At 51.8% G+C, this 12,628-nt stretch overlaps 1 protein-coding gene across 15 annotated transcripts in view; it reads right to left on the bottom strand.

Moving 5' to 3' along the window:
• LOC122388152 (serine/threonine-protein kinase tousled-like 2) overlaps positions 1-12,628 on the bottom strand; it is a 51,502-nt gene that overhangs the window by 14,802 nt on the left and 24,072 nt on the right. For 8 of the 15 annotated variants that reach the window (XM_043378983.1, XM_043378984.1, XM_043378987.1 and 5 more), the window contains 5 exons: positions 4,382-4,470; positions 3,306-3,384; positions 2,145-2,434; positions 1,117-1,419; positions 474-721 (listed from right to left, as the gene is read on the bottom strand). In XM_043378983.1, coding sequence (XP_043234918.1) covers positions 474-721; positions 1,117-1,419; positions 2,145-2,434; positions 3,306-3,384; positions 4,382-4,470 — 1,009 coding nt within the window. Of the gene's footprint in view, positions 1-473; positions 722-1,116; positions 1,420-2,144; positions 2,435-3,305; positions 3,385-4,381; positions 4,471-5,468; positions 5,628-7,467; positions 7,592-12,628 lie in introns of those variants that run through there. The other 7 variants (XM_043378992.1, XM_043378993.1, XM_043378991.1 and 4 more) reach the window with 4 other exon arrangements.

Raw genomic sequence — 12,628 nt, 5'->3', positions numbered from 1 at the left:
GAAAAGAGCAACAGGTCCATTTCACTCCTCCAGGCAGCCTATGTGTTCAGCACAAATACGAGTTCCCCAGGGCGGACAAAAAAGGCGTGTAGCCACACTGTCTTGCCACTCGGCGGCAAAAACGCATTTCCTCTGCCAACACTTCATCCCACTGGAGAGCACTTGACGCCTTCTCGAGAGCACACCACTAAAAGTCAGACTCTCGGCAATATAGCCAAGACAATCATACGAGAAAAGGCGTTCCCTACAACCAGAAACAATCTTACGGAATAGCAATTACGGCCAATCCTACATGACTGCATACGATTATTTGCGTAATTATTCACCTCCTCTCTGACTGGATAACATCCTTCTGAGGCCCGTACCCGGGACAAATATCTACACACTTACTGTCTCATCTCTACCAGTACACATCCTACCAGTACACCAGTACACATCCTTCCTCCCTGTCTATCCCACTGTCGACCACTTACTTGGTGAGCTCCTGGAATGCATATCCGTCGGTCCAGTTCTCCTGGAAGCTGGCGCCGACCCGTTGTGTCACAAACTGCCCCAGCCGCAGCCGGTTCTGCATGCACTTGGCCCTGCACTCCTTCTTCTCGATCTTGCTCTTCTCGATCAGCAGCTTCTTCACCATGTCCACACACCGGTCTAGGTTGGATTTGTGGGTCTCGGCGAGCTTCTGCTGGGCGGCTAGCTGTCGTCGCAACTCCTCATTGGTCTGTCGAGGGGGGAAGCGGAGGTCAGTGACCAGGGAGAGGTGGAGCACTACAGCTGTGACATTTAAGAGCCCCGAAATACGCACGACGAGATACCTGTGTGGATCAATAAGGATGGCTGATATTCCGAATGAGACGGGGAATATGATCTAATTTCGAAAGACGAAAAAGACCTCACACACATCCTGTCTGCGATGGAGCCGTTGCAAACCAGTACAACTCAGTAGGGCCATGGCATTTTTTTTCGAGACTACTTTCTCAATCGCTTGTTTTATCCACAGACCCCTAACGGCTTACAGTACCAGCCAATGCAACTCAACCTCTTCTCCATTCGTACTACCCACCCACGGCACCCGCCTCCATCCACTCCTGGCACCCTACCCTCACAACCACTCACCCGACCGAGCTCCTCTATCTTATCCCTGCGCGCCTCATCATTGGATGCCGCCTGGTTCTCCAGTTCACGAAAGTCCACTCCCGTCATTGTCGTTTGTACTAGCTTGGAGTTGACGGCGGCCGCTGCCGCCGCCGCCGCTGCCGCCACGGCCGCCCCGGGCCCAGCCAGCGCTGAGGGCGGGGGCGGGGGCGGCGGCGCGCCCGGCACCCCGGGCGGCGGCTGCGGCAGGCCGGGTCGCGCGAACGGTGCTGACGCGCCGCCCGGCAGACAGGGAGGCAGCTGGCAGTGCGGGCTGGTCGGGTACTGAAACGGAAAGACAATTACCATTAGCACACCGCTTACCGGGAGAACGCGAGTCAGACGCACGGTTCCGATTGTATGAATGAAACCATAGTGAATGTATGGAATACATAGCAAAATAGTGACAATATTATCCGGTAACGCCGAGCAAAGCATGCAGAATCGGACACAAATTGAACCGGTTTTCGTGCCTCATGCTGCAGCCCGCATAGTTACTGCCTATCGGAGTTGAGATCAATGCTCATGCAAATGGCTCACGTTTGCAAACTACCGCATATAAAAATAATACCGCGAGCAATGCGAAAGGCCTAAAGCAAGTGAGTTCCCAGATTAGGTTTTTTTTTAACGTGCGCTTCAAAAGCTGTTCCCACGGTTACTGAACGCATGCCGAACACTGTCAGAGAATATATGGACGACCTATGGCACCAAGCAAGCATTACAAACAGTACTACTACAATTCCATTCAGAGACGATACAACAAATTTCACGAAAAAAAGCAACCCAACTCAGAAAGTTGAGAAGTAGACAGCAACAAAGGTTAATGAACAAGCATAACAGATTGCGAAAAGTAACAGCTTATAAAACGTAAGGTTCCCTTTCGCGTCACGCCACATTTTCCACGTCAGCCCATGCCCAAAGTCGCCCTAAGAGGCCGATCTATCTACAAGCCTACACGCATACACCATCAGCCCCAGGATGGATGCGGAGTACGACCCAGTTGGTCTCACCGCAATCAGGCGGTGCCTGGGCGGCGCCAGCGGCGGGGGCGGGGGCGGCGGCGGGGGCGGCGCCGTCGCGCTACGCACCGGAACGGCCGGCGAGCCGCGGAAATAGTCGTTGATCAGCTTGTTGGCTTTGCTTTCGGCGCGCTTGGGTCCGCTGGCCGCAGCGTCGTCGGCAGCTGCGCCCTTACGTTTCCGCCTCCGTTCAGTGGGGGTGCGCGCCTGGGGGGCGGCTGTGGCCACGGATGGCTGAATTTTGTCCGGAGAGGTCACCTCTTCCCGGTCACTGACGGAGCCTGCCGACACGCACAGTTAAGGTCACGGTCACGGTCACGGCCGGGGTTAGGTCACAGTCACGGTCACATTCAAGATCACGGTCAGGTGTATACTCTCACTGAAAGACAAGGCGAACCAGATAGTAACAAGGACGAAGATGGATATGATAACGTGGATTTAGATGCTACAGCCTAGTATGAGCTTCAAGAGCAGGTACTTTATCATTTTTCTCAAACAGCAATGACGCAAGTGGACACCGCATTTGAAGAAGAGATACATGAACCGACGTAGACAAAACCGCACCACGAAATGAGATCTGCATTTTTGTGGCGGCGAGAAGAAACGACAAAAGACGACGAGAGCCTGTCCTGTGGCTGGCAGTCACGGAATTTATGCCTCGACAAACACGGCACATCAGGGGGATTTATGGGCTACGAGGCAAGAGCTTATTCCGGTACAGTACAAGAGCGGAAAGAGGGGGAAATATGGGTTTATACGATAACACTTGGCACAAACGAATATTGCACGCTGCACATGAAAACTTGTGTTTAAGGGTGAAAATAGAACAGATTTAAACAAAATCGGAATAGCCAAAGTTTATCCTAGACAAATCGATCCAGCCATCTCAACCATGAAGAATCATGATCTTTGAGATCAAAATAAGCCTTGCAACTTTACAGAAGAATGACAAAACGGGCTTATCTCGCGAACAAGAGAAACATCCGTTGGCTTGACGGATGTTTCTCAGGAACGCATCACTCAATCACAATCCCTGACAGCCGACTGGCCATAATAGTACACAAACAATGTTTATCCCATTCTAGGAGCATACCATTAGCACACTGCCTTTACCGTGGTAAGCCACCGCCCGACGCTGCTAGCCTGTCTTACCTGTGCTCAGATTGGATCCGTCGTTTCCCTGAACATTACTGAAAGGCCCGATGGACGCTGCAGCCGGTTGTAAACCCACCTGGGGAGCAGAGACGTCGGGTCAGGTCAGGTCAGGTCAGGTCAGGTCAGGTCAGGTCAGGTCATACAACAGCTCGGGAGCAGACGTCGATGATTGACACGATAACGATACGGATAACCAATTACAATCGAATTACCGCTCACGCCAGTTATCACAGTAACGGGGATCCCGATTAACTTATCTTTATACTACCCACTGCTTCGCACGTAAACACGGGAAATTTTCCTCCTCCTACCGAAATCAGACGCTTCCTTATCTCACTTCTCACGGCATCTCACGGTACTATTCACTGAATCACGGCATCATTCACATCAGCACGGCATCTCACGGCAGCATCACGGCATCATCATGGCATCTCCCCTCACAGCTCTGAGCACCATCCGGGCATCTCACGCCATCTCAGTCGGAGAAAGTCCCCGCCATCGCCACCGGACCAGTCACATTCCAGAGGTCAACACTCCCACAAATCCGAGCCCAAAATGCTCCCAGTCTCCCCGGCGGCGCCACGCGAGACTGCCTTTCCCGCCGGGGGACCGGGCGTTTCACCTCTGGCCTGCCATTTCACACCAATAAATCTCCAGACACGGGAGTAAGAGAAGACCCACACAGAACGCTACAAATGTGTCCTCATGCTCCATAGTACTGACTATAACTGGCTTATCGCCTTTTTAGCCCATTGACTAATCAGCTTACCAGCCAAATCAGTCCGGTTACATCCAACACAATTTTTTATCAGGTAGTCAATTAATCCAATCCACACAACCGCCCACTGACTTCATGGACCGGATCCACAAATCTAATCCACCCAATGCGCTCACTCGCCGGACTAGATCCGATCAACCAATATCAACCACAAACCGCATACCAATCGAATTGAACCCAATCCATAAATCAAATCAAACTCCATCCGCCCACCTATCAATCAGCTAGGACCCAATCCACCTAATCCATCCCATCCGTCCTCCCCCGTTCCGGTCCGTACGCCCGCGTCACTTACCCGGTTTCCGGCAAAGCGCGCCTCGAGTAGTTCCACTTTCCGTCGGTCCATCGCCTGCAGGGAGTCCATTTTGGCAGCGTTCACAGCGCCTGTGGGCAGGGAGAGGCGACGGTCAGCACTCAGCGGGCGGGCGTACTGCGCAGGCGCGCGCCGGGTGGCACCGGGCGGCGGCGGCGGCGGCGGCGGCGGCGGTACCGTCACCCTAACACACACACATACATACACGGCGCGGCCACATCGGGCACGGGGCGGGGAGGGAGGGAGGGGAGGGGAGGGGTGAGGCGGACGGGTCAGTCGGTGTCGGCGATCAATAGGCGCGGAGAGCGGTCTGCTCTGCTGACTGCCGCCGTCACGATACGGTGCGCCGCACAACACCAACACAGACACCAGCACAGACACCAGCACAAACGCCTACACTAACGAAACGAACACCGGACTCAGCTGGACGGGAGGGGAAGGGCCAGCAATAGGGCGGAACGAATCGCCAAAACAGAGCAGCGTTTACCATACATCCTCTGAGATTCCAGGAACAGAACAGGGCCCTGAGAGAGCGCCTCGATAGCACACTACCACACCCATACGGGAGCGTACTACATTACTAAACATCATCACATCAAAATGACGCATTTAAAAACCACCAGCAGCTGTGTGAAAGCACATCACTACACCACGTCTGTGCATGATGGTGCACAAAATACTACCATCGTGACAGAGGGCAGCACGGTTCGACACGAAACACGACACGACAGCGGCGAGCTGCCGACCGGCACACCATTTCACCGAGGGTTGGAGCGTGCACTACAACACACTACAGTGCACGACATTTAGCAGTATGTTACACAGAGACGGTATGAGCACCAAGGCCGCGGACACACTGACAGCGAAAAAAATACGGCCGTTCACTGCGTGAAATGACATGGAGTCATGGTGCCCGCATACGCTGCGGTATGCCAACGCGAAAACACAGAGCCGTGACGATAATGGAACAAAGTTCAACAACCCTGGCACGGCGCCCGCCCTCCCGATCTGCCAGAGCTCGAACCGCCTCTGACGGTCCCACAGAGCGCCCCACTCGATCACGGCCTACCGCTGTCCGTCCGCTGGGCGCGCCTCTGACCGTCACACGGCGCATCAACACTGGTCCGGTCCCGGCCGAAACACAGCACGGAGCTGGGCTCACACTGAGCGGCAGCGGCGGAGGATCGGTGGGTCGGCCAGCGGCCACCGAGGGCTGCCAACAAGGTCACTGACGAGTGCCGCCGGACGGCGTCACGCACCGGAACGAGCACCAGCCACCGCCGTCCGTACTAGTGATGTCATTTTCCAAAAAATGTCTGACCGATACCGACCGAAACCAAAATTTGGGAAAAATTTCCGACCGAATACCGACCGATAACATCCCAAGCCAAAATTTGACCGAAATTTGACCGAAATTCTTTTTGCTATTACTCTACCCCAAAATTAAAATATTTGGTAAATTCTGATGGAAAATAATGCGAAATGGCATTTCAGTCCAAGTTCAGTCAATTCTTAGCCACTGCAAAATACATTTTGTGGTAGAAGTTACAATACAATGCTGAGGGTAGCAACACATGGACCTCAGCATTTCACAGATTTGGTTAATTAGAATTGTCAAGAATCTACTGTGGTCTATGTAAGGAAGAATGCTCATTCATGTTGCAAAAGCACGATCAATTAGTAAGTCAAATGGTTGGTAATATGTATGTTCATGACAACATTCCCTAATCCCTAGGAGAAAAGGCGGAATCAAAACACCACAAAACACATCAAAACTGCTTGGAAACTTGCCTTGAGTCTTGAGATGTGGTCTGAGATACTCTACAAAGAATTTGACACTGAAAATCCAGCTGAAAAGGCAGGTATTAGGTAGCTCTGAGCTTGAATTTTGTCCTAAAAATGAAATGAAAATTCATTAAACAGGCACTTTGTCTTATCTCTTGTTAATCTTATCTTTACATCTTTACAAGACAACAAAATATGCAGACAAAATTAATACAGTGGCGCCAAAGTGACGCAAAAAGTAATAGAAGAACCAAGGATTGACTTTTAAGGTCCTCTCTTCCCTAACGAAAGGATGTATGATGATGACGTAATATTTATTTATATGCCCTTTTGGTCTAATTATTGAGGGGAAATTAATTTTCTTGTAGTGAATTACACTCACAATGTTGATTTCATTAGAATTCAATATCTTGTTGGATCATTTAAATCAATAAAATAATTCACGAGGCAGCATGTAACGATCCAAAACTTTTTTTTTGCAGCAACTTAATCAGCTGGTTTAAAGTCTCTGTTATGGCGCATCTGTTTCGAAATCCTTCCTTGTGTTTGGAGGTTTGGAATGTGGAAGATTCCAGAAATCGGACATGGGCCTAATATGTAGTTTTTGTCAAGATTCCTATGTTTGTATGTTGTGGTCATCTAGATTTCAAACATTTGGTTCGTACCCGTAATATTTAAGGAGAATGTGGAATAGTAGAACACCTGTGAAATGTAAATGTGATCACTGCTAAGTGCTAAGTGCGGTGCTAACTGTCCAGTCTTCAGAAACACGTTTCAGTAATTCAAGTTATTTTTGTCCTTGCATTTTTGATGACTGTATAATGATTTTTTTGTAGGCAATACTTCTTTGATTACAGGTGAAATTTTAACAGACTGGAATAGAGTTTCAAAATTGTGTGTACTTGTGGGGTCAACTGAGTCAAAATCAGCCTGCTTGGCTGCTTGTAGTTGTGGTTGGACAATGGGTGGCTGCTGCCTGCTGGGTGGGATGGCTAATGAAGATGCCAAAATGTGGCATTTGGCATTTGGGGGAAATTTTGCAACTTTATCATTAACATCCCAATAAATTTCATTTTAACTAGGCAAAAATGGAATACTCTCTCTTTGAGAAAATGGTTTCACTGGCAGGGTGACCGAAAGTGTCCGATTTTTGGGGGGCCTGACCGACCGATTACCAAATCGGTCAGCATATATTTTCGGTAACCGAAATTTTCGGTAACCGATTGACACCACTAGTCCGTACCGCCGGGCCGGACCGCCGCCGGCGCACGTCACACACTCACACCGGCCCGCAGACAGACACACACACCAGCTCAGCTGGGTCGGCGCCGGCCGCTCACACACAGGCACACAGACATACTGACGGTGCGGCACGGCACGGCAGACAGACATACACACAGCCGAGTCCGGGAGGCCGGCGGTGGTGGCGGGCCGGTCCCACCTCCGCCATATTTAACTCCGGGACACTATCAGGGGCCGGCAGGAGCGGCGCGTGTCAACACGGGCGGGGAGGGAGAGGCACGCGTGGCACCACCGCGAATCTACACACCCTAGTCCTAGTCAGTGGAGCCTGGTCTAATCTACAACGGACGGCGACGGCAAGGGAGGTGGCGCCAGCGGCGGAGGCCAAGACTTGTCCAACAGCAGTTTCGTTACGGGGCTTCGCAAACCAGTTCCGCGCATGCGCACGTGACACGGTTCTATGAACAGCGGTGGGCGGGCAAGCCTCGGCCGCCGCCGCGCCGGGCCGGGCCGGGCCTGGTCGAAATCCCAGCTCACTGCACTGCACGGCACCGCGCCAGCCACGAGAAGGCCGCTATGGCACCGGACCCTGCGCCAGAGCGCCGAATGAAGCCTGTCACGGCCCGGCACGTGACTGCGACGTCACAGGGGTGAAAGTGACGTCACCGCGCGGCGCACGGGACCAGCCGCCTCCGCTGCTGAGCGGCTGAGGAGGGAGATGTTCCGCGCGGAGCGGAGCGGACCACGGCGGAACGGCTACATCCGGGGCGCGGTGACGTCAGCTGTCCTGGCGATGACGTCACGGGACGGGTGCCGTCCTGCTATCGCGACTCGGGCAGTGCCCGCGCCGGTGGCCATATCAGGACGGGAAGACCAACAGTCGCGGGTGTTTGAGAGGGAGTCCGTCCCCACTGGACCGTCGGACATCGCAAAACAGCTGAGCACGGACGTCTCAATCAATACGGAGGTTAATCATCGAGCGGCGCTGGGCGGCGGTGGCGAAGGCGGGGGCGGGGGCGGGGGCGGCATCGGGCCGCCGTCGCCAGCTGACCTTTCTGCTCACAGAGCGCCGGTCGGCGGCGCCACGGTCCCGATGGACGCGCCACCAGCTGGCCTCTAAATTATCGACCGGCCGGCCGACCGGCCGGCCGGCGCGCGGCCGCCCATTTTTCCAAACATGTCCGCGCGGCTAAACAGCGAGGCGGCCGCACGAAGCCGCACCGGGCGGCAGAAATAGCGACTGCCGGAGCGGCAGCGGCGGCGACAGGAGAGGGCCAGGGGCGGCGCCGGCCCGCCGTCTGCACCGCCGCGACTAATTGGCCATGGTCAGAGCACCACCGGGCGCAGCGGCGGCTCCAGGGCACCCCGGAGGGCGGCAGAGCTGCACGGTACCCCGCGGGGGAGCCATAGTCCCACTGCAGAGGAGAGATCATGGGTGTAACTTTGTATACTTTCGAGGTCCCATGTGGGACCCCAATGCGAACATTTGGGACCCCAATTGTCATTTTGGGACCCCAATAGTGGAGGCCCCCGAGACGCATCAGCTTCTTTGCAAACGGAGGTCCGATATTCATATAAAAGGTTCTCTGTTTAAATAGGAGGCCCCTTGGACAAATCGGAGGCCCTGTTGGACAAATAGGAGGCCCCCTGAACAAGTAGGAGGCCCCCTGAACAAGTAGGAGGCCCCCTGAACAAGTAGGAGGCCCCCTGAACAAGTAGGAGGCCCCCGGAAAACAGGAAGTCCCCTGGAGAAATAGGAGGCTCTCTGGACAAGTAGGAGGCCTCCTGGACAAATAGGAGGCCCTAGACAAATAAGAGGCCCCTAGACAAATAGTAAGCCCCATGGACAAGTAGGAGGCCCTCTGTACAAATAGGAGGCCCCCCTGCAAAAATAGGAGGCCCCCTGGACAAATAGGAGATCCTAGACCTAGACAAACAGGAGGCCCCTTTCACAAAAGGAGGCCCCTGGACAAATAGGAGGCCCCATGGACAAGTAGGAGGCCCTCTGTACAAATAGGAGGCCCCTGCAAAAATAGGAGGCCCCCTGGACAAATAGAAGGTCCTAGACCTAGACAAAAAGGAGGCCCCTTTCACAAAAGGAGGCCCCCTGGACAAATAGGAGGCCCCTTTCACAAAAAGAGGCCCCTGGACAATTAAGAGGCCCCCTGAACAAGGAGGCCCCCTGGATAAAGAGGAAGCCCCCTAAAAATAGGAGCCCTCTGGATAAATAGGAGGCCGCTTGGAAAATAAGAGGCTACTTTAACCAATAGGAGGCCCCTTGGAGAAATAGGAGGCCCCCTGAACATGTAGGAGGCACGCTGGACAAATAGGAGGCCTCTTGGGCAAAGAGGCCCCCTAGAAAAATAACAGGTCCCTTGGACAAATAGGAGGCCCCCTGGACAAATAGGGGACCTCTTGAACAAATAGGAGGCTCCATGGACAAGTAGGAGCTAGAGGCTCTCTGTACGAATAGGAGGCCCCCTGGACAAATAGAAGGCTCCCTTAACAAAAAGGAGTCCCTTCAAAAAAAGGAGGCCCCGGGACAAGTAGGAGACCCTTGGACAAATAGGAGGCCCCTGCACAAATATGAGACTCCTAGTCGAATAAAAGACCCCTGGATAAATAGGAGGCCCCTGGACAAATAGGAGGCCCCTGAACACGTAGGAGGCCCCCTAGATAAAGAGGAGGCCCCCTGGAAAATAGAAGCCCCCTGGATAAATAGGGGACCTTCTGGAGAAACAGGAGGCCTCCTGGACAAATAGGAGGTCCCATAGACGAATAGGAGGCCGCTTGGACAAATAGGAGGCGCCGTTAACCAATAGGAGGCCCCCTAGACAAACAGGAGGCCCTCTGTAACAGTAGGAGGCTCTCTGTACGTACAAGAGACCGGCGCTCGACCTGTAGAAGCTTAGCCGTATGTACGCTAGGAGGCTCTCTGTGCAAGTAGTCGAAGTAGGAGGCTCTCTGTACTGTACCTACAATTACAAATAAGAGGCCCCCTGGGTAACTTAGATGCAACACAAATCGGAGGTCACCTATAAAAAAGCGGGACTCTGTTGGAATACCTGATTTAATAAATTATTTTCCTGATATTCAAATTACTTAGGTAATCCTCGTCCGCACATGGGGGGGGGGGCAGTGGTTGCCACACCCCCCACCCCGACCTAGGTAGTTTTTTCTGCTCTGCACTAAACATTTTGATTGCTAGAAGTCGGATATTTCGTATAGCTGCTGCTCTATCCTTTTTTAGCGTCCACTGAAAATTTCAAGTTTCTGTGGTTTTTGGTTTCGGAGATATGACCTTATTCTTCAGGTAATGTCATAACCCAAATGACAAATACCCAATATCTTGCGTTGGCGTTGGGTCTTGTGAGCTTTTGACACCTTGATTTCGGCCTTTTTTTGTCAGTCTTACCTCCCACCTATCATGGAACATGTTGTTCAATGATGTAGAGATGCCAGGGTCAGGGTCAAGGTCAACCTAGGTCGTCTAAAAATATTGCGTTTTAGGCAAGCTGAATTTACTTTCGTGAAGTTTCTTTGACTGTATTTTTGGCAAAAGCTTCTCAGTTCATGATCTCATGTAATATGGACACATTCACAGTCGGTGCACACATCAGTATACTCGTACACACAGACACACACAGACATACAAACACATGTCATTGACCTTGAGCTAACTTGACCTGAAATGACCACAGCCAGCAAAAACCTAGTCGGATAGTGTGACAAAGAGGTTCTAGCTGGCTTGGCACCACAATACGGCAGCGTCATCGGTACATGATGAGCAGCGCACGTGATATTCCAACGGGCAACGGTGACCCCAAACAGCAACATTCTTTAGTTTGACCTGACCTGGAAGGTCAATGACTGACCTGATGAGGTAAAATTGGTATCATTGGATTCGTCACTTCCCAAAGAATCTGTTGCTCTTGACCGCAAGGCTTAAAATCTTGTAAGAAAAAATTGTGGTGATGTCGAATAAGATACCTACACAAGCAGCGGGCCAACCCATCATATACCGATGACGCTGCCGTATTAGTGCCAAGCGAGCTAGAACAGCTCTTTGTCACACTATCCGACTAATTTGCTGGCTGTGGTCATTTCACGTCAAGTTAGGTCAAGGTCAATGATATGTGTTTGTATGTCTGTGTATGTCTGTGTATGTACTGATGTGTGCACAGATCGGTTTGTGTGTCCCTATTACACTTGATCATGAAGTGAGAAGCTTTTACTAAACATACAGTCAAAGAAACTTCACGAAAAGTAAATTCCTAAAGCGCAATAATTTTAGATGACCTAGGTTGACCTTGACCCTGACTCTGACATCTGTACATCGCAGAACAACATGTTCAATGATAGGTGGGAGGTAAGACTGGCAAAAAAAAGCCGAAATCAGCGTGTCAAAAGCTCACAAGGCCCATAGCCATCGCAAGATATTGGGTATTCGTCATTTAGGACATGACATGACCTGAAGAACAAGGTCATATCTCCAAACCCAAATGCCGCAGAAGCTTGAAATTTTCAATGGACGCTGAGAAAAGATAGAAAAGCAGCTATACAAAGAAAATCAGGTTTCTAGCTTTAAAAATGTTAAGTGTAGAGCAGAAAAACTAACTTGGGGGTGGCGACCCTCCCCCCAGGTGCCGGCGAAGGTTAACCCTCACACTTTCTGGGGTCGGCTTACGGCTAGATTCCTTGCGCAATGCTGTGCCGTTAATTTTTTTTCTATTATAAAGGCATTGTGTTTTATTGTCAAAAGTGAAAAAGCCAGAAATTTTCGTCGATTTCGGATGCCGCGGGGGATATTTACATACAATGTCACCCTGCTGGCCTGGATCCACCAGTAGGGTCAGGTGACCTACCATTTCTTTATCGATATTAAAAAAAAAATCATGGCATCAGAGCTGTGACGAAAAATAAGTGGCCTAAATCCGATGAGAAAACTGGATTTGGGGGTACCCCATGTTTGGCTTCTGAGCCTCTGGTCCCCCAATGAAAATTTCTTAGAGGAGGCCCTGGCGTGGCTCGTAAATTACCGCTTCCGCAATTGGAGGCCCCTAATTGCTTGGAGGCCCCCACTAAATGGAGGCCCCCTTGGACGTTTGGACCCCAATGGTGATGTCAAAGTTTCACCCATGGGAGAGATGTAGCGGCAGCCCGGGCAGCAAACTTACAAACATTCCTGACCTTAAATGGACA

Source organism: Amphibalanus amphitrite, unplaced genomic scaffold, assembly GCF_019059575.1.
Source record: "Amphibalanus amphitrite isolate SeventyFive unplaced genomic scaffold, NRLGWU_Aamphi_draft 000311F_arrow, whole genome shotgun sequence".
In the NCBI taxonomy this organism is placed as follows: domain Eukaryota; kingdom Metazoa; phylum Arthropoda; class Thecostraca; order Balanomorpha; family Balanidae; genus Amphibalanus; species Amphibalanus amphitrite.
Note: the sequence above shows the minus strand (reverse complement) of the source record. Positions and strands in the feature narration are given on the sequence as shown.